We start from the raw sequence: 22,489 nt of genomic DNA, 5'->3' as shown, positions 1-22,489 counted from the left end.
AACGTTCACAACATTCTAATTTCTCGTGACCATAACGGACTAAGATTCCAATGAATGGCGTTTGTCAAATGCTCTATTTCAATTTTATTCTTACTTTTGTTTTATGGCAAATGAAGAAGAAGAAGGAGAAGACTAATTGCACAGTCTACCAATCCAGTTAGTTTGTCGCTGTTTACTTTTCTCCGTTATCAGAAACTGTTTTTCATATTTGTACGAATATTTTAAAGTTACTTATTTGAACCCACAACCATCAGCTGCTAGCATACATTGTCTCCCGCGTCATTGCTAAATACACTGCACCGTTAATTGACTACGTGAAAAACATTGCATACAATTGTTTTTCTATTTTTCATGAAATTTTTACCACCCTTCGTTATGTTACTTGGATTTCAATTACATTGCTGCTTTTTGGTGTGAAGGAAAATATATCCCTTCAGCATACTTTTTCCTTTTTTTTTTTTCTTCTTTCGCTCTGCTTTCTAAAAATGTATTGTCGAAATCCTACAGAGGAAATCTTAAAGAGTAAATTGAAATATTAGCCTGTATTATTTGTCGGCGTCTTTCTACAGCCAATACGAAGGATCCATGGTCATAATTTTGAATTCGTGGATGACATATCTGTCTTTATGTTGAGTTTTAACCCATCTGTCACTGATCAATCAGTCCTTCTTGGTCTCGCATTATCCAACACTATATACAGTGAGTCATTATTCGGCATCAAGTTGTCTCCATTTAAGTATGGCAGGTTGTTTCTTCTCCATTCTTGATTGCCTTCTCTTATGTTTTCTTTGGGGAACTTGGTTGCAGTATAATACAGAAGCCCAGAATGGTAAGGGAATAACTTTTGATGGACGTTTTTGTTTTGCTTTGTTTTGTTTTGTTTTGTTTTGTTTTTACCAAAAATGTGTCATAAGATCTACAGAATCCCACTTCCCGAAAGCCAGTCATCAAAACCTACCATTCTCTAAAACTTTCTTGATCTTTATTGATTATGTAAGGTTAATTCTTCTTGTAGCATCTATATCGATTTAGCTAACATAAACTCTTACTGGGTTCGATAAGCTATAGGGGCTTGAAAACTAACGGGTCCCTGCATGGAGATATTTAACCTAAATACGCAATAAGACAGATGGGTTTTCCAGGGGGAATTGAAATATAGATGGAGTGCAAAATTCGAGCTTTCGTTTATGATTAAGTCTGGATATGAATTTTACCACCGAAAATTCCAATTACTTATCTCATACGCTTCTTATGACAATTTATTAACTCTTTACGTCTCTTTCTGTCTCACATCGTACCGGCTCACCAACAAGGAAAAAAATGTTTGGGCTTTCCTGTGTGTTGTAAAGAAGCGTTCACTGCCTTAAAACAGAGGGAAAACAACAGATGAGTTTGTCACTTTACCATAGAAAGTATGGCATTTATCCAGTTGCTGAATTAAAAAGCGGAGAAGTATATTTCGTGTTAGTACAACTCACCAAAAACAAATTAGGCTTAAACAAGTGCATTTCTACAAGTCTTTCCAGTCGTTTTGCTCTGTACGGCGCGCAGAAATGTCACCTACAAGTTGTGGCAATTTCGATTTCGTTTACTGAAAACTTGAAGGTTGTCGAAAATTTAAAAACTTATGGTAAAACTATCGAAGCAAAATCGTTTAAAGCATCGATCTGAAAGTGTCAGATAATTTTCAGATAATTTTATATGCTAATATTCCAGTTGAATTGTGTGTATTCTCCACCTCCTCTGAAGGCAGTATAGTATCCTTGCACGAATAATGTTTACCAGAAACGTTCAAAACATTCCAATTTCTCGTGACCATAACGGACTAAGATTCCAAAGAATGGCGTTTGTCAAATGCTCTATTTCAATTTTATTCTTACTTTTGTTTTATGGCAAATGAAGAAGAAGAAGGAGAAGACTAATTGCACAGTCTACCAATCCAGTTAGTTTGTCGCTGTTTACTTTTCTCCGTTATCAGAAACTGTTTTTAATATTTGTACGAATATTTTAAATTTATTTATTTGAACCCACAACCATCAGCTGCTAGCGCACATTGTCTCCCGCGTCATTGCTAAATACACTGCACCGTTAAAAAACATTGCATACAATTGTTTTTCTATTTTTTATGAAATTTTTACCACCCTTCGTTATGTTACTTGGATTTCAATAACATTGCTGCTTTTCGGTGTGAAGGAAAATATATCCCTTCAGCATACTTTTTCCTTTTTTTTTTTCTTCTTTCGCTCTGCTTTCTAAAAATGTATTGTCGAAATCCTACAGAGGAAGTCTTAAAGAGTAAATTGAAATAAGAGCCTGTATTATTTGTCGGCGTCTTTCTACAGCCAATACGAAGGATCCATGGTCATAATTTTGAATTCATGGATGATATGTCTGTCTTTATGTTGAGTTTTAACCCATCTGTCACTGATCAATCAGTCCTTCTTGGTCTCGCATTATCCAACACTACATACAGTGGGTTATTATTCGGCATCAAATTGTCTCCATTTAAGTATGGCAGGTTGTTTCTTCTCCATTCTTGATTTCCTTCTCTTATGTTTTCTTTGGGGAACTTGGCTGCAGTATAATACAGAAGCCCAGAATGGTAAGGGAATAACTTTTGATGGACGTTTTTGTTTTGTTTTGTTTTGTTTTGTTTTTACCAAAAATGTGTCATAAGATCTTCAGAATCCCACTTCCCGAAAGCCAGTCATCAAAACCTACCATTCTCTAAAACTTTCTTGATCTTTATTGATTATGTAAGGTTAATTCTTCTTGTAGCATCTATATCGATTTAGCTGACATAAACTCTTACTGGGTTCGATAAGCTATAGGGGTTTGAAAACTAACGGGTCCCTGCATGGAGATATTTAACCTAAATACGCAATAAGACAGATGGGTTTTCCAGGGGGAATTGAAATATAGATGGAGTGCAAAATTCGAGCTTTCGTTTATGATTAAGTCTGGATATGAATTTTAATACCGAAAATTCCAATTACTTATCTCATACGATTCTTATGACAATTTATTAACTCTTTACGTCTCTTTCTGTCTCACATCGTACCGGCTCACCAACAAGGAAAAAAATTTTTGGGCTTTCCTATGTGTTGTAAAGAAGCGTTCACTGCCTTAAAACAGAGGGAAAACAACAGATGATTTTGTCACTTTACCATAGAAAGTATGACAGTTATCCAGTTGCTGAATTTAAAAGCGGAGAAATATATTTCGTGTACAACTCAACAAAAACAAATTAGGCTTAGACAGGTGCATTTCTACAAGTCTTTCCAGTCGTTTTGCTCTGTACGGCGCGCAGAAATGTCACCTACAAGTTGTGGCAATTTCGATTTCGTTTGCTGAAAACTTGAAGGTTGTCGAAAATTTAAAAACTTATGGTAAAACTATCGAAGCAAAATCGTTTAATGCATCGATCTGAAAATGTCGGAGACACAAGGGGCCCAACAGGGAAATATTAAACGCTCTCTTTCCGAAATTATTGCTAGAAACGACGAAAGTTGCCAACCAGCGCAAACAATGCAAAATCAATATTTATATTACAGGAGATCTTTCTGTTAAAAATACATGAAAGTAGTGCAACTGTGTCAGTGTTTTGTGATTTTTTCTGGATAGAAAAAATGTAAAAAATCTAATGAGTACATTTTCTAAAAATAAAGGAAACCTACTATTTATGGACGTTTAATAGTTTGCTGCGTTGCCATGGAAACGGTACTTAGCTCAACAAGACGTACGAAAATACATTTCCTCTTAGTTAGTCTTACACCATACCAATTTTGGGCGTCCAGAAGTACATAGTTTCCAAATAACGTCTTCTAACACCTGTACACTAAAAAACTGTATTCGGCCACCTTAAAGGGAAGTATTTAAATAAATGGAAACCATTCACTTTAGTACTCTAGTTCTTTTTGGTCTGTTTATTCTACCATTTTATGATGAATCAGAGAAAGTTAAAATGTTGAGATGAACCCATGGATTTTCGACTGAGCGTCAGCCCTAGGAAAGAAATGGAAAACTGCAGGAGGTAAAGAAAAAAATTTTTTAGACCTCAGTGCGAATCTAGCCCACGACCTCCGGACTATATCGACCACTGCTCTATCGACTGAGCTACGAGACAAGAGGGCGGCGTGTCGTTCGTGGCAATAAGAATGCCTTTGAAGGATACAATATATACGCTGAATGGTAATAGTTAGTTGTTTTCCCGCGATTCTTGGTGTTTCCCTAACCTTAACCCAACTCGCTCTAGCCATGATCGAATGTTTATTTTGCAATGGCTGCAGAAATTGTCGCGCGCTCATTGGCTCATTTTCATTGTCAATATGTGGACAGATACATAAATTTATAATTTGTGCGATGTCGACGCAACGAAAAAGAAAGGGTAATTTAAAAAAACCAAACGTCAAGCTGTCACTTTTCAGCCAATAGAAAGTCTCCCTTTTTTCATTAACCATTAAGAGAGCGAGAGAAGTTTTTTTACTTTGGTCGCGTCAGATTTTATAAAATTTAAGTTTCTCGCATTTTTCTCGGCTACGCCTTGTGGATCCACAGCAACTTGATAATGTTATGACGAAATTCATGAATAACCGCCACAAAAACACGCAAAAACCGAAAACCGCGAGCTAAATTTATGATTTCCCGCAACCGCACAATAATTTCTTTACCGTAAACCGCCAGATAGATGTGAATGAAACCGGAAACCGGCACTCAAAATTGGCTTAAACCGCCAAACCGCCACACTATAACAGACCCTCAATTAAGGTTTCTAAGTGGAGGATTTCCCTATACTGAATGTGTTGATGCTTCCTCGATGATTTCTAAAACCTGTTGATCTTCTCTTGATCGAGGATGAAGGAATAAGCAAGGGAATGGGATGAATAAAAACATAGCAAAATGCAATTTATTGATTTTATTTTCTAAACGCCAAGTTTTCTAAATTAGTCCACATTACACGGCTGCTACATACTAATTGTGTCTTATTCTTAATGCTTTTCTCTCAAATTAATAGTTTTAGATCAAGGCAGTGTCATTAATTTGCCAGCCGAGTGAAATTAGCAATCTGCATCTTGAGGCATCTATTCGACAGGTTTTCTCCGAAGAAGCATAGTTAATTATCACCAATTGAAGGCAGAGTACAGTTTTGTTAAAGCTATTTACATACGTGTAGCAACATACAGTTGTAGTTTAGTCTATTTGGAAGCTATTTTTGTTTTGTTTTGTTTTATTCGATTTGGGGGCATGTTTCGAATTAAATTTTCTTGAGAGTTTATCAAACCATATACCAACCAATATGTCCCTTTTCTTTCCCTCGAATTGTCAACCGCTGATTTAATAATCATATGCACGAATGGCGTTTGCCGAAAATTGTTTTAAATTTCATACCAATTTGTGCAAAAAATACCTGCTTGCAAAAAAGTTGTTGTGTTCCTGTTTTTCCGATAATTTTCTGTATAGTGCAGCTGACATGCACGAATAACGTTTACCCAAAACTTTATTTTTCATCAACAACCGTTTGCAACATTCATAATCTTTTGTTTGGGATCATTTTTCCCTAATTTTTTGTCATCCATCATCCATAACTGATTTCAAAGAATGGTCTTTGCTAAATGCTCTGTTACCGTTTACTTATTTGCACCACAAAACGTCGTCGACCGTCACACATGCGTTGTGTTCACTTAGCTACCCATTGGGGATCTACATAAATTGGAACAAGCTAAGTAGACGTCTTGCCTTAACCACAGATGCGTCGAATGTGTGGCTAACTCAAGACGTCGTATTGCTGTGGGAAGGCTCTCTTTAATTTGGTTTATACGTATTTTGGTACATCCATCTTTCCTTTTTATTGCTGTGAGAGTTGTAATTCGTAAGAAACTGTAATCATTAATGTGCCTAATGTACTTTTTCCAAGAGAGGCATTACAATACCAGATTTTATCAGTTTCTTTAAAATTTTCTCTTCGCCTTAGGCCTCTGCCACGAGCAAAATACTCCGGGATTCAGCTTTGGAAGATAAAGTTCAAAAGCCTTTAAGCCTGGTTTTCACTAGCGAAGCAAGTATAGGCGCAAGCCCAATCACAAGCATAAGAGCTTTATGTCAAGTGAAAACCATAGTTAGTAGAGGGGACAACGAACGCGAAGCAAGCACATAAGCATAAGCACAAGGAAAGCTTGTGCTTATGCTTGCGTCGAGGCCCTTTTCACGGTGATATAAGCATTCTTATGCTTGCGCTTATGCTTCAGTCTGTGCTTGTGCCGCTAGTGAAAACCAAGCGTTACTGGCCAAAACAAACTTTAGGGTCGTTCACACATACGCCTTTCACCTGAAGAATCGTTAGGGTCATCTTTCCATGTCATGTATCAGTCTGTACAGCGAATGTCTTCTTTGTAAGAAGTTGAAGACCTCTTCGTCCGCGACGGAATAAGACGAACATAGGATTACTTTGCCGCAGCTACAAACAATCAGTAAAAGTTTAGCTGTCCGCAATTATCTTAAAAAAACTGACGCACATGCAGAAGGCACGAACTGTTTCAAAAACTTTACCAAAATGAGGAACTTTCAGTCTTGGGGAAAAACGTTTTCTACATATTCATCGCGAATTATTTGCAATTCGCTGATAATACCCGCAACCTCAAACAAGCCTTCAGCACAGCACACGCGTGTGGTTTGCTAAAAACCAAATCACTGGACGATCACCATGCCAGAAGCTACCGGATTTGAGCTCGTGCTCCCCGAGTCAGGTTGAAGCAACAGCACGGCCGTAATTAAAGATTTTGAAACGTCGCCTCTACAGGCCGTGCTGCTAAGGGGTCTTTGGTCCAACCAGCGCCACGATATCTCCCCGAAATGACGCAAAGTGCACGAATTTTCATCACGAGAGATAATAAAAATTCCCTAGGCTGTAAATATGTATTCAATTTCTGCTTTTCGAACCTGCGTGGGGTATTATTTCATGAAAACTCACTTTACAAAGTGGACTCCGATCACAAAGGGAAAAGTTGTGGCGATCAATAATAATTATAATAATAATAATAATAATAATAATAATAATAATAATAATAATAATAATAATAATAATCCAGGGAGCCCGTATTACAAAAGGGTTTTTCAGTGGGGCCCTCATTCTGATTTTAAACAGTTCAACAAACGTACTTTTATGTTTAATTTTCAGTCATCACCGTTTTATGGTGACTGACATACTAATCCTGCTGGTGATGGATATTTTATTTACAGTTGGTTACTAAACAATTTGCTTTCAGCTTCCCCAGAGGAAAAGAAAGTCCTTGATGAGATCAAGAAGCAAAACGAAGAGGGCAGGAAAGAACAAGACCGCGTTAAGAATTTGCTGGATAGAATAGCCGCAGAGATTGAACGGACCGATTGCAGAGGTAGGTAGAGAACTGAATGCACAACGGGCATTAATAATGTTCTTTATTATATAAACACCAGTGAAATACCAAGTGAGTTTTCGCGCGAAAACGTGATATCTTCACACGTGAAGATAACACGTTATTTTCACACGTGAAAATAACAACGTTACTATGGTTACATAATAAATCGCGAATTTCGCTGCGAAAATGGAATGGTTTGGTATTTCATTGGTGTTTATATAATAAATAGAATATTACATGGCCACTTGGAGATACGAAATTTCTCTTCTCGTGTTGAAAAATATTTCACTCGTTCGCTGCGCTCACTCGTGAAATATTTTTCAACACTCGAAGAGAAATTTCGTATCTCCGCGCGGCCATGTAATATCCTCTATTTATTTTACGTTCTCTCATTGGTAATTTCGCTATAGATCCACCAGAGATTACAGACATCTCTAGTAACCAAACAAAGAATGAGGGGGATATTTTGACACTCAGCTGTATAGCATATGGTAATCCAACACCAAACATCACCTGGACGCGACTTTCTGATAACAGTGTTGTCACGTTCCCTTTGGCCATCAGTGGAAAACAGGATGAAGGAGTCTACAAATGTACTGCTGATAATGGTGTTGGAAATGCTGCTAATAGAAGCGTCAACGTGTTTGTACAAAGTGAGTTCTAATATTATTAAAAATGGCCAAAAATGGTTTTTAAAACGAAAATAGAAAAAGGCTCCACAAGACTAAACGTTTAAATATTCATGTTTTCAATCATTGATAAAAATTCGTCTGAAATTCTTTGTAAAGACCACTTTTAAGACGAAAAATAATTTTGAGCCGGGTCCAACACAACACCGTATATCAATACCAACAAAGCAAATTTCGAGACCCAAACTATTTAGTTTCAGTTTACGCTTTTAGATACAATGAAATGAAATCAAAATGCGCCATCGTCATCAGCTATGGTGCTACTTGAATTGATACACAGCCGGTTGACAGCATCGCCTGATGAAGACTAACATATATCGATGGAAAACGGTCGCGATCATTACCTATGCTACACAATCGCAAGACAAACGCCCGATTAATTTGAATTACGTGTATCAAAGCATAAATTGAATAAAAGAACTTGAGCATAATGCACAAATGGTTCACAAGTTCAATTTGTTTTCTTATTATTTTTTTTTTAACGATCAACAAACAGATTCAGGCATGAATGAATTCACGAAACTTACCAAACAGCATTAACCATTAAGACGTTCATTAATTTTAGGTTATCGTCCAATCAACACAAGTCTGTCAGCTGAATTAAGTTCCCACTTTGTTGCTGTAAATATATCCTTCAACATCACGTGCAGTGCACAGGCCAACCCGCCTGCAAAGTATCGATTCTACAAAGAGCAGGAGAGTTTATTTAACACTGCAACTGGCGGTAATGCTAAAACGTATACAACGTCAGTTGGTGAAAGAGTAGATCAGGTCAGCTACAGATGTATCCCGTTTAATGATTATGGAGATGGACCGACAGCAACGCTCACTTTAACAGTGAAAGGTGAGTAAAATACGTCTTTATTTCCATGTGAGGTTGTTCCTCTATATAGTTTATTCAAAATATAGATATCCTCTGTGTGGCTAGCGTAGTATAAATGGAAACGTAAATGCCGATTGGCTGATCACTAAAGATCGTTGCAGTTATAACAACTAAATAATGGTCAACAATCATGTCGAACACAGGATAGGCCCACATTTTAACCCCATTTTGTTTTCAGCACGGGTGGAAAAAATTGATTTAAAGCACCTGTTGTAAGCATCTTTACACGCTGAAATTGCTTGTCGCCTTTTAATGCAAAGAAAGATATTATGATACCAAGACACGCTACTACAGGTGCTGCCTAGATCACGTGATTGGATATTTATTGTTATGCGTCAAACACTCTTTATTATATGGTCCTTCGCTGATGGGCATCATGAGAAGTGGTAAAACGTGCCTTGTGCTTTTAACAGGTTGTGGTTCTGTGGTAAAAAACATATTGAGAAGTCCTAGATATCCGAGTAATTACCCAAACTCTATGTACTGTGTTTACCGGGTTTCTATTCCTTACGACAAGGAGTTGAATATTTACTTTAACTAGTGTTCAGCTCGTTGAACAATGAAGTATTGTTTGAGGGATCGCTCTAAAATGGTAAAATTAGCCTAATTCATAAGGTCATAAGGTAGCGAATTCCTAGTCTTTGATCCCTGGTCGAAACCCGCTAACCGCTTTATGTTAATTCGGTAGGGTAGAGACCTATAATTGGAAGCGATTATCCATATGCAGCTATTGATTTGTTGCTTAGTTTGGAAAGATGTTTAAAACTGCTAAGAAGTAGTTGGTAATGGTAGCTAGGAGTCGATAAAAGACGCTATTATGAGAGAGTTGATGTTAAACTTCTCCAGATCCTTGAATTCTTAAAAAAAATTGGAGCTAATTGTGTGCTAGAAAGCCATCGTGCAAGATAATTCGTATAATGTATATGAGTGAGGTTCAAGTTGATATATTGATTTGTGAGACGGAACTAATCAAGTAAAACTGCTAACACTACTAAAGTCCTCGTTAACTCGGTGAAAGCATTCCCAATTCAATTGTCTATTTTTCACGATAGAAAAATCGTCACATAATTTTTTTCTCTTTTTTTTAGGTTGTGGTTCAGTTGTAAACAACAGCCTGAGAAGTCCTGGATATCCACGCCATTATCCCAGTAATATGGACTGTAGTTATCGGGTTTCTATTCCTTATGGCAAGCAGCTGAACATTTACTTTCGGTATTTCCATTTGGAGAGCAGTTTATCTTGTAGGTAAGAGCAAAACATGCTAGTTTGTTGATGGACCAAGCTAACTTTTTGGAGGTTTCAGGTTTTATGTATTTCCACGTTTCAAAAATATTACAAAAATATAAAAACCCGAGTGAGTTATAAAAAAAACCTCCTATACACCTATTTTAGAAACTAAATGTCTACTTACAATCTATTCAGTTGGCGAACACTACTAAATGGAGAGTAGGGTTAAAATAAAATTAGGGGGTGTTTACATGAGAACGGTGCGCAGCGGGTCACACCTTTACGAGTTCATCCCGGTTACTGTACCGGAGCGAGATTTCCATTCTGGTACGAAAACTCATTCCGATGTCGTGTCAAGGCCGTACAAATTTTCATCCCAGCGAGAAATCACTCTTCCAGAAGTCTGGAAAGGGTTACTCGCGCCATACGTAGTTTTTTACAACCGATCCAATTTTTACAATAATTGTCAAAATTTCGGCACATTGATTGGCTCGTAGCTATTGTCTATCTAAGAGTACAGACACTAACAATGACGTCAGATGTAACGCGTGCGTTTTCTCAATGAAAAAGTAAGCCAATTCCACTTGTACTTTGTCCATGTTATTTTAAAAAACAAATTGACGGCAGCTTTCTGTGGTCTATACTCTTACAGACCATAAAATGACGCCATAAAATGTTTAAAACTTGGAGATGGAACCACTCGCCTGCGGCTTGCGGCTCCACCTGAGTTTTGATCATTTTATGACGTCATTTTATGGTCTATTTAACAATTATTCCATGAGCGCGCGTTGGATATGAGATCAGATAGATAGCCAACGAGGCGCGTAGGGCCGAGTTGGCTATAATCATCTCATATCCAACAAGCGCAAGTGGAATAATTGTTTTATTAAAAACAACCGAGAAATATTGCTAGATCTTACTGATTTCGCTGTGCAAGAACGACCAGAAGGCAATTTAATGGTCGCCATTTCTCGGCCATGGTATAATTGCTCATATACCATGGCCGCTAAGCCAATCAAATCCCTCGAATTGCATTATGCAATGATGCAGTTTTTAATAAAAGAGTATAGACCATAGAAAACTGCCGTCGATTTGTTAAATGTCGCCACAATTACAAATTTGTTTACTTAAACATTCGTCGGCGGCATGATGTGTCCCTTATGTAAGCAAGGAATGGAATCTCGTCTCTTAATATAAACAGGATATGAAATCACAATATCATGCCGGTATGGAACTCACACCCGTGCGAGTTTTCACAATACCTTACCTATCAAACTACTATGATTTCGCGAGTCATCGAGTCTTTGATCTCTTTTTTTTTATTGCAACAGCAACAAACAATTTAAATGTTTCCTCGTGAAACAGTTCAATATGACAATCATATCGAATGGTTAACTTTTTTAACAATTTTCATTATATCATGGATTATGAAGGCTTGAAAAATTTTACCATGAACTGAAATGACTTAAAGGTTCACGCATCCAACTAAATTCCTTTCAGGTATCAGCGTTAGTGAAGAGCCTTGTCGGTCAGGTGTTATTCCCGCCACATTTTCCTTTGTCAAGTTGGTAATTGATTTCCTTTTTTTCTACCAAAAAGGTTCCTTTTCTTGTCTTTAGATCGACAATGATGTTTGTTGCATTAATTGCCTCTCTCCTCCAAATCTGCAATTGGTAAAAGGGCACCCTACAAATGACAAAATTTAGAACATAACGCCTCGAAATTCTGCAAAAATCTCAGGTCAAAATCCCCTGAAATATCTAAGATCATTTAGTGCAGGTCTAGGGAAAGCTAAATCATCACAAATATGTACTCATTTCCATAGATTCGACTATTTGAGGATCGTTAATGACAGATACCAGACCATTGGTACGTACTGCGGTGTGCGAACTGGACAAACCGTTCGTGTAACTGGGAACTATTCCATGATATATTTTTATTCAGACGGAAGTGTTCAATCTAGTGGATACGACCTATCTTTCTCTTATGTTACTTCCGGTAAGTACAGGGCAGATGTATCTGTTGAACCACAAGCAGCCCAAGTTCGCGTCACTAGAGAGCGTGTCATAATTAATTGTGGGTCGATGACCTTTGAGTGCAAGCGGTATTGGGTTACAGGCAGCCGTTGAGAATTTAAACATGTTTTAAGAATTTGTATGGAAAATAAAATACCTCCATCTTATGAAGGGAATAACAGTGATTTCAAAGAATGCCCGCCGGAAACCGTAAAATAGCCTACAAAGCACACAAGAATACACCAGAGGTGTGTCAGTTTTATTCATTTTATTGAATGAACGTTAAATTTTGCGTGTTTTTAAACGTCAAAATCGACGGTATTTTATTTCCCATACAAATTCTCATAACGCGTTTAAATTCTCAACGGCTGCCTGTAACCCAATACCGCTTGCACTCAAAGGTGATCGTCCCACTACTTATTAGTTATCACACACTCTCCAGTAACTCGAACTTGGGCTGCCTGTGGTTGAACTGTGAAATTTTTTATGTTTATTGTCTCTCAAGGTGGTACTCGATTGTTCCTAACCTAAGAGATTATTTTTTTAATAATATCCTTTAACGACCCTAGTCAGCCTCCGCCATTTTCGATGCCATCGAAATTACTGATATCGCATGGTAAGGCGAAATCTTATTGCTTAACTCTAAGTTATGTTCCTGAAAGTATGTTTCATTATCTTGAGTTGTTTCACAGTGATTTCGTTCTTTTCGACATGCTCTGAATAAAAAATAATAGCCAAACTCTCTCATATAAACAAAAACAGAGGTGTTTCTGACTAGGGCCCTTTAATACTAAATGGATTTAACACTTTAATTGACATGAGATTGTAATTTAAGATTTTGTATAAAAAATGAAAGGTAATTTTTTCGCGTTCGTTTTCCTCTTCCCCTTAAACACGTGCGCTGTCTTTATGATCAAAATTGTGCAGTATTTTGCACCTTTTTGTAAAAATGCGAATCAAAATCTTTTGGCGGCCTGACGTTCTTTATTTCATGCTAAAGAAACCCAAGCTTGAACATCAGGAAAGAAACCCAGGCAAAATATGGCCACTTCACTTGCAATTGTACGCGCGAATTTGGTGGTGATCGCTGTGAAATAATTTAGGAAATTATTGCATTTTTGTGTCGGTTAACTCCAGCTTTCCTTGTCAGACTTTCTGTGTGGGTGGTTTGACTTCATTCTTATATCGACGATTGAACTGGTTTGGGGACATTGTCTACTCCATGCTCGCTACAGAATAGCGATTATGCTGAAAATGAGACTGAATTTCCAAAATGTCGTATTTTTAGATTGAGGTGAAATGATTTAATAAACTTGTTTGGATCTTCCAGTTGTAGGGGAACATAATGCATTAAATATCAGTGAGGGGAGTGAACCAACGATGACTGTCAGTGCGATGCCCTGTCCCATCTTTTCTTTGGATTCCATCTTCAGGGCTATGCACGCCGAATATTTTCTTGCGCGAAATTTGTTTATACGGAAACCCGTTTGCAGGCTAGTTTTGAATCTGCATCGACAAGTACTATCCGTAAATAATCAACATATTTTATTTAGCTCCCAGGAACTACAGAAAAGGGCCTCACGACTGATTTGTTCATTCTTAATTATGGGATCTGCAACTTTCTGAGTGCTTGTCAAACATGAAGGATCCACAAATCTGACCCGGAAAATCGTCGCCGTACCTACCCCTCCCCACCCTTTCCCTGCTTTAACAGTACCCAGCCGATACTGACTTACAGTAACTGATAGTTCTTCTAAGCATTTAAAAAAGGTTAAGTTATCGCCTCAAAAACTGCAGTGATTTGGAGGAAAAATAAGAATCTCCTCGTGTGCTTAGAAGATAAGATTGAAGATATCAGCAAAAAACAACGAATAACCTTCCTATTTTCAATGTTCGCTATCAACTGAGTATTGATATGCTTTAAAATTTGTGAAACATCTAACTTTGGTTTTGAGTAGAGAAAGATTGAAAAGAAAACTCACCAATGGAAGCAAACCTCGAAGATATCTTAAATGCTAATACTGAAGGTAAACCTTTTTTTCTCCTTCAGATTTGTCGATTGCCTCAACCATATTAGCTGCATTCCTTGCGCCTGCTGTTGGAAATGACCCAAAGTGGCTTTTGTGTTACCGCGCCTCCATACACGGTTGGGCAGTCAGTACCTTTCACATCAGGTGCGATGGAAAACGACACACCGTTACAATCATCCGAAAGGGTCCGTACGTGTTCGGAGGGTACACGGACATTCCCTGGAATGGTAATTTAAATTAAATAAATTAAATAAATAATTTAATTTAAAATTCCTCTGTTGTTTATATGAGTGACAATACTACAAACACATATGTGTAGCTTTCAGAACCCTCCCCCCCTCCCCGCCCCCCCGCCTCTCCTCTTTAATACAACCTTCAATCCAGGAGGTTCTTCAAATTGTACAACCTTATTGACCACAATCATTCGTAGTTTTATTAGCCCTGTTTACAACCTTGTCACAATGGAATCATAGTATATCCAATGACACCGACCATATTTTCATTGCCAGCGTCGATGTCTCTTTCTGCGGTATGGTGGAGGCTGTTTTGGTGTTGGTAATTACAAGGACTTTTACAGCTTTTAGAGGAACAATTTATCAGCTGCAAATCTGAACCCAATTATATTATCTCCGACCGATTAAAACTTGCGGACAGTGAAAAGTGCCGTATTGTTAAATCCATAAGGGTTGATTTTGTTGAATGGTGACCAGGTTGACTTGATGTTTCGTGGATTCTATCAATTAAGACGAACAATTGTACATACTGTAGCCGCGCCTCTTTAGCAAAACCAGTATCTCTCAGTGGTACTGCAAATTGACAGTGTCGTCAAAACAACGTTGTAAGATGGAATTTAAAGTGTTTAATTGTTGGTGGGACAAGTCCCTAGCTTACAGTGTTTACACCAGAGGACAGGGACTTGTACAATAAACAATTTACATGAAGGAAAAAGAATAACTTTGAATTCTTGGGGGGAAAAAAGGGAACCTTGCTGATAATTGTCCTTACTGATAGATTTTTTTTGGCAAAACTGGGTTATTCCTTTGGTGTGTGAAGCTCAAGGGACTAAGAGGAATGCGCTCCTTCATGCGATGGTTGATTTAGGGTAAACAGGGAAGAAATACAGAATTTGTATTGGAATCCGATGGTAAATAATTTCTGTACAAATTTGTTATGCAGGTTTTCATACTGAGAGAGCTGAAGTAATTTTAAAAAATGATTTTCGTACATTTGAGTGGTAAAAGTATTTTGAAATGTGGACAATCCCGTTTTTAAGTTTCGATCCATTGACCTGTAAAGTCTACGGGAAACGTTAAAGACCAGCATAATTATCAAAAGTTTCAAAGTTGATTGTATTGCCGATTAACTTTTGTGCAGATAATTAACGTTCCTTCGTTTGTTTCTGGTCAAACTTTATACAATACAATAATTTAATTGTAGGGTCAGCGTACTAAGCTTTGCCCCTGATTCCAGCATCGAGAAAAAGGCCGAGAAAGATTAGAACATTTGTTCCGTATACTTTCTTTTCAAAACGAAAAGAAAAGCTTTAAGTTATCTTGTACTTCATGCATGTCTCTTTCTTTGCTCTCCATCTTCTTCAGGGTCCTATTCGTATGGCTACACAAGCAATGCGTTCATCTTCTCACTCCAAAACAAAGAAGGACTGGCACCTTTCAAAAGTATGGTGGTAAGCCCAAATTACGCAATTTACAGGCATTCAAGCCATGGGCCAACATTTGGTGACGACCTCTACATTTCTGATAATGCGAGCACAAACCAACATTCGTACGCACAGTTTGCCGGCTACTACACTGTTCCAAGCGGAGTAAAAGACAGGTACACTATTCTGGCTGGAACTCAAAACTTCTCTCCTGATGATTGGGAGGTTTTTTACCGCCAATGATTTCCTCAACTGGATTGTATTGAAAACGTATTGCACGCGAATTCCGGCTTACCAGGCTGAAATTAATATTTAATTTAATGTAATATAATTAATGAAACACCATTAACAACTAATCTGAAAATGTACGGTCAGCATACACACGAAATGGTGGTAACAGCAGCTGTTCTCCAACAACAAATAAAAGGTAAATTTGAAAATTAAGAAATAACGACAGGGAAAAAAGTGAAATCAGAGAAACAAAGAACAAAAGGAACAAAAGGAGAGTTTTCTATTTACGTTTTACCAATTTGAATAGTGAAAATACCAAAGAATAAGCGCAGAGCTTGCTCCCCCCTCCCCTCCCCACGTCCCAATAAAAACCGATCTTACTGCAGGGTACCTTTTAATGAGAGACATAACCGTGTAGAAATCTTTCTCCAATATAAATTTTAACAGTTCGCTCTCAGTAATTACGAAAGTTGTTAGGAATGTTGTTACTGCAAAGCGTAACCCGAGAAGGAGGAAGTGCGGGGAGGGGGTAGGGGGAGGGAGGATGGGGTGGTGAGTCGTGAGCGAAAGATGTGAACTCGGCATGAGAACTAAACATGTTTACCTTTCTTCAGCTCACTTTAAGTATTTGTCATCACTTCAGATCTTTATTTCAAGGGCTGCGTTGGTCCGCTGTTTTACCCCACCTGAGGGAGGGATGGAAGTATAGAGAACATGACTCGGCTTCTATACAACCACTTCAATTGTAAATAACCTTGTGAGATTTCATGTTAAAGACCCCAGCTTACGCGGCAAGACCAAAAAGTTGAGTTGGTAGCTGCGAATCTTTTTTTTAATTTGGCTGTACTTTCGCGGCTCTCAGTCCCATAGGATAGGAGAAAATACCAAAAACATTAATTTTCCCTCTGCGATTTAATGTCTGTAGCCGGGTAAGTCAAAGCCAAATCTCTGTTTTATTTTTAATTTATTGATAACTTACCCATATCATCTTGTGATCTTGTCGCACAGGTCATTCAAACTTCAAAATGTCCTTAAAATTTTGCACATCACCGAGATGTTATGTTAGAAATTAGGTTATGAATATGTGGCACCTAAACGGTTTACAATAATATATATGAATATTTCCTTTCGAACGTAATTAAATTTAAGAATGAATTAGTTTATAGCCGCGGAACTTAGTTAACAATCGTAATTTTTCAAAGCTGTATAAGCACCAAGTTCAACCACTTTGAGAGAAAAGTTTTCATTTCATGTAACTGAACTGAACTAAGGATTTTGTAAGCTGTGTGCAAGTCAACATAATGTAGGTGGCCGGCATGGGTAATTATGTTGTGAAAATGATAAAAATATCATTCCGGAATGCGATAAACTTGACGATCTACTGAGCTAAATGTACTTACAAACCTCCATTTTATAACGGGCCACTTATGTCCGATGCCTAAACAGGTCGACTTAAAAGTGCTGACCGGTTGGCTCAGTTGGTTGAGCATCGGACTACCGTGCGGGAGATCCTGGGTTCAAACCCCGGCAAGACCAAAACTCAGGGTCTTTAAATAACTGAGGAGAAAGTGCTGCCTTTGTAATGACATCTGCAAATGGTTAGGCTTTCTAGTCTTCTCGGGTAAGGACGATAAACCGTAGGCCCCGTCTCACAACACTTCAATGTTTATAATCCTGTGATACGTTAAACAACCCATACACTAATCGCAAAGAGTTGCTCCTGGTGCTATTTCATGATTTCATGGGTTGGGTGGGTTGGATGAGGTCGCTAATGGACATATGCTGATGTCCGATCTCACCCTTACACTGAAGTAATGTAAACCGCATTTGAACTGATGTAAATAGAAAATGCGGTATATAAATACCATTACCATTACCATTACCGAGACCCTCTGAGTTATATTAGGGTCAAAATAGCTTTCACACGGATGAAGTCTATCAGATGTGTCTGGTGTCAGTTTCGGGGATGGGATACGGGATAAAATAATCATGGCGGAAAGCGATTTTTTTTTTATTCCCTATCGTGCAGGCGGGATACACAGGAAGGCACTGTTTCCTTACGGGAAAGAATCACTGCCACATTGGTGTGAAGATCCTGTATGGCAGATTTCTACTGGCCCTAATTTCAGTGATACTCAAGAGCACTGCGAAATTCTAAAAAAGGAAAGCACGAACGTGTGAACCAGTCACATAGAAGTTGGTTGCTCCCCGCTTAGGTTTCTCACGTGATTAGTTGGCTTTCTAAGGTGTCAAGAAAGAGACTAGTAGCTGATAGTTTGTTTTGTGGTCTGCGAAAGAAAGGGCAGCTTTGTATAAGATCACTTGAATATTTAACTTTATTAGACCGCATGCAATACCGAAAGGGCAGCTTTCTGTAACATTATTGATTATAAACAGTATTTAACTTTATTAGACTGCATGCAATACTGAAAGGGCAGGTTTATATAAGATCACTTGAATGACAGCGTACAAATGTTAAGTAGTCAATGCAATAGATTGAAGAAACTGTAACATTATTGATTATAAAGTGTGTAACTTTATTAGACTACATGCAATACAATACTGAAGGGTAGGTTTATATAAGATCACTTGAATAACAGCGTACAAATGTTAAGTTAGTGCAATTGATTGAAGGAACTGTGTCATTATTGATCATAAATAGTATTAAACTTTACTAGACTGCGCTTATCGTGGTGAGTAATTTAATCTGTGTTGAAAACAATAAATTTCTCTTTTAATCCTTAACTTATGTATGCGTTTGTTTGTGAATAATCGATTTTCGGAGAATTTATCGGTAATTCGCGATTGTGGGTGTTGTTAGCCGCACCAGAAGAGACCTTTATTCGTCGCTCTTTTCTCATCAGGATTTTTGATCATGTTCGGACAAGAGTTGTCGACTCGGTAGCCGGCCATTAATCTGATTGTAACTTTGCAAAGCTATAAAAGGGTGTCTTCCGCGTTATCAAATTCCAAACCCGAATTTTGAATCCATCATGGATCAATTTCCTTGTTCGTAAGGTACACTCCGAGCAGTGTCTTAATAATATTAGGTATAGAAGAGCGAAGGGCGAAGCATGCAAGCGCACATGGAAATAGCAACCCGCGCCTGTTTCGCGTGCTCTACTGACTTCTGAGGAAACTGACAGGTGACAACTCGTGGTCACTCCAGTTGAGCAAATCGTAAAAAGAATTTCATATCCTTTTGTTCTCTTCCGAGGAAGGGTTCAGAAGTCATGACAAACCGCGATTTTATAGATTTGACATTCAACTATAGATGATACTGTGCTGTTTTAACCACTCTGTGCGCTATTTTACCAATCGATCTACAGAGTTGGATTAAAGGAAGGGTTTTAGTCAAGATACGTGAAGAGAATCGCCATGTACATCAAGTCAGGGAAAGCTGCTTTCTTTTCTTTTCTGTTTTTAATTTTCTATATCTGTTTAAGATGAAAAATACAAGTACATTTCTGAGGCGAATCAGGTAAAGATAAGAAGCTTGGTAGTCAAACAGTAAGATCAGAGTATTTTCTATAATAAACTATTCTTAGACATTATGCCAAATTCGTGCAGATTACTTCCACTCCTTATTTCTAGTTACAGCCGTACTCCTTAAACTTGAAGATTATTGGTCAGTGGGTTTTAGCAGACATTGAGATTAAACAATAAAATGATAAACAGAGAAAAAAAATTGTTTAAGAAGAGAGTCTGATAGGCTGTGATTTAATTAATGAAATGGAAGTATAATATTTGAATTTTGTATGAAACAATTAATAAATGAGAAATCATGGCGAAATTCCGTCGAAATTTTCTACGATTTCTTGGTCAATATTGCCTTGAGCGCCTGTTTATACGATAATTGTTGTGGTCAGCCAATCCAGGTCGGCCGCATCTTGTAGCATGGCACACCCACTGACGCATGCGGCATCTGTGTCGCGAACGTCTAAAAGCTTCCTTTATTTTCTGAAGACCTCTTGCCTTCACATGTGCTTGACGTCTTCCCGTTTGAAATCACCTGCCGTCCAAACTTTCTGTAAATAAACTTAAGTAGTTGTTCGTGCAGCCATTCAAATGCAAGCGAGCAAACAGTTATAGACACGTTTTAAAACTGAGCCGAGCGAAACAAACTCAATTTGGGTCTTGTTTCGACTTAGTCCCGTCTCACTGAACTTAACTTGTATCCGGATCAAGAAAATTTTAACTACCATCGGTCTGCATAAAAAAAAATTTTACCTTAACGCAGTTCTGCTTCTTTAAAAACAATACGACTCTTTTTAATTTTCCAGACAACTTTCCACGGTACATCCGTCATCGTCAGCGTAACGCTCACGATACCAAGTGTTGGTTGCATAATATTACGATAACAAGTATTCCTACATAATATCATGATGCATACAATTTTAAAAAGTTTAACGGTAAAATAGAGTGCGCGTACACCTGACCATAAACGACCGAAATTCGAGTTGCCTACAAGGAAAGCGTCAAATTAATGTGTTTGACCTGATGATTGAGGTCGGGCTTTTCCCATTTTATGTCGTAGATTCCTTAAGCTTTACTTGAAACTTAGTAGTCACAGAGTCTAAAACTGTGAAACAGTCTGCTGAACAAGAGATGCGACAAGACTCTGAACTCTGTTCTGCCTTCCAATTTAGCCTTTTAACAGTGTGTTGTTGAGCGCGCTCTAGAAAGCTGTAATACGATCTTTTCAAAGTTATGCAGCCGAAGAGGCTGAAGTAGTCTACACACAAATTATAAACACACGCTTGAGTCCAATTTCGGTCCTTTCTAGCTTATGCTCGAGGAAATGGACTTCTCTTGCATACGGATAGGGAAAATTTAAACTAGAATACTTTCTGCATCGTTCATTGTCGCTGATCTTAACGCAGTATCTCTTAAGCTTTTAACAATGCTTTTGTTGTGTGCACCCCAGAAGATTGTAATATGATCTCTTTAACAAGTGGCAGACTGTATTTTTTCTCTCGGGATTTTGCCGAAGGACACTGACGAATTATTAAGTGAAACCATTTCATTTTACGAGGAAAATGTGCAAAACAATAAAAAAAAAAAAAAATAGAGTGGAAAATATTGAACCAAAGTCCATTCAGTGAGGGACTTTGTGATTATTTTAGGAGGTCATTAATATTTAATTTGTTTAAATGTCCGTCCTACAAATGGAGGGAAAATAAATGGATTATGACAACTTGAAATAGTTGAGCCTTCGAATGAAGTCACCTTTGTCTATCTGCCAGTTTACTCTTGCTCGCAAATTATTTTATATTTTCGTATCGGCTGTTTGTCAGAGAGACAGCAAGACATATTTGACGGCCATTTCATTTTCTTTAAAGAATTTTTATCTGAGTCTCTTTCCTAACGCTAAAAGAAAACGAATCGAATATGTTTCCTTTTCAAGTTGATACGGAATCTAAAATTTTCCAAGATTAAAAAGGGAAATGCCCCTGAATGAAGACGGATATTATGCCTGATTCCGAACATCTGCCCTAATGTGGTCGCTTGTCCTCTCCCCCCTGCCCCATCCCCCGTGTTACCGTCTTATATTATAGTGGCACTAACAGCTACTAATAACAGGTAAAAACAGTTTTCAGTGCTGTTAGCCGCTGCATGCTATCGTTGCATACAACCAGGAAATATACACAGAGAATAATTTAATCCGTGAACAAAAAATACAAACTGATTATCTTAAGCTATTTTCTGATAATTGAGCGCCTCTTCACAAAGGAAGCAAGAGTGTGTCGTTTCATTTCAGAAAACCTACGCACGCAATTATCTAACGACATAAATTCAACTGTTCAAGTTACAGCAATTAGGGAGTTTAAGAAGCTACTTCCACGTCTGCAACGAGAACGTCACAAGTTGAAAACAATAGGATTTAACGGGAATCACAATTTTCCTGCACTGCACGTGAGTTTAAAATTTGGTTCATTTTTCTTCGCCATACTCGGCCAAACAAACAACGTGAAATGACAAAATTTGAAGTTTTCGAATATGTGAGCATATGACAGTAAATATGTCAATCTCTCAGTCTCAACATGAACGCCGTTTCCACCTGTCCTGTTACTGCATAGTTTGGCCACATTGCACAAGTTGAAAAATCGCGAAAAGTGAATTGAATCATTGAATAATTAGAATTGAATAATTGGAATAATTGCGAAGTAGTACAAGTAACCCGAACTTATATTTTTCAAGCGACGATTTCGTTGGCGTTGGCGTCGTGGTTTCTCCCTAATGGGATACCCAGAAAGACCGATCAAGTTACAGATATGTGACACGAAGATTGTAAATACACTTTGAAACCTTTTTATACCGCAAACAAACTCTTAACTTGATAAAAAGCTGCAAAGGAACTGA

General features: G+C 37.8%; 1 protein-coding gene across 1 annotated transcript in view; it reads left to right on the top strand.

Annotated features, from left to right (window-relative positions):
- Window positions 1-22,489, top strand: part of LOC146489085 (uncharacterized) — a 311,447-nt gene that overhangs the window by 3,987 nt on the left and 284,971 nt on the right. The window contains exons 2-6 of the mRNA XM_085105827.1: window positions 7,263-7,391; window positions 7,805-8,047; window positions 8,649-8,927; window positions 10,055-10,211; window positions 12,019-12,191. Of these exons, the coding sequence (XP_084961953.1) occupies window positions 7,263-7,391; window positions 7,805-8,047; window positions 8,649-8,927; window positions 10,055-10,211; window positions 12,019-12,191 (981 nt within the window). The remainder of the gene's footprint in view (window positions 1-7,262; window positions 7,392-7,804; window positions 8,048-8,648; window positions 8,928-10,054; window positions 10,212-12,018; window positions 12,192-22,489) is intronic.

This window comes from Pavona decussata, unplaced genomic scaffold (genome assembly GCF_977016875.1).
Source record: "Pavona decussata unplaced genomic scaffold, jaPavDecu1.1 SCAFFOLD_6, whole genome shotgun sequence".
Taxonomy (NCBI): Eukaryota; Metazoa; Cnidaria; class Anthozoa; order Scleractinia; family Agariciidae; genus Pavona; species Pavona decussata.
Note: the sequence above shows the minus strand (reverse complement) of the source record. Positions and strands in the feature narration are given on the sequence as shown.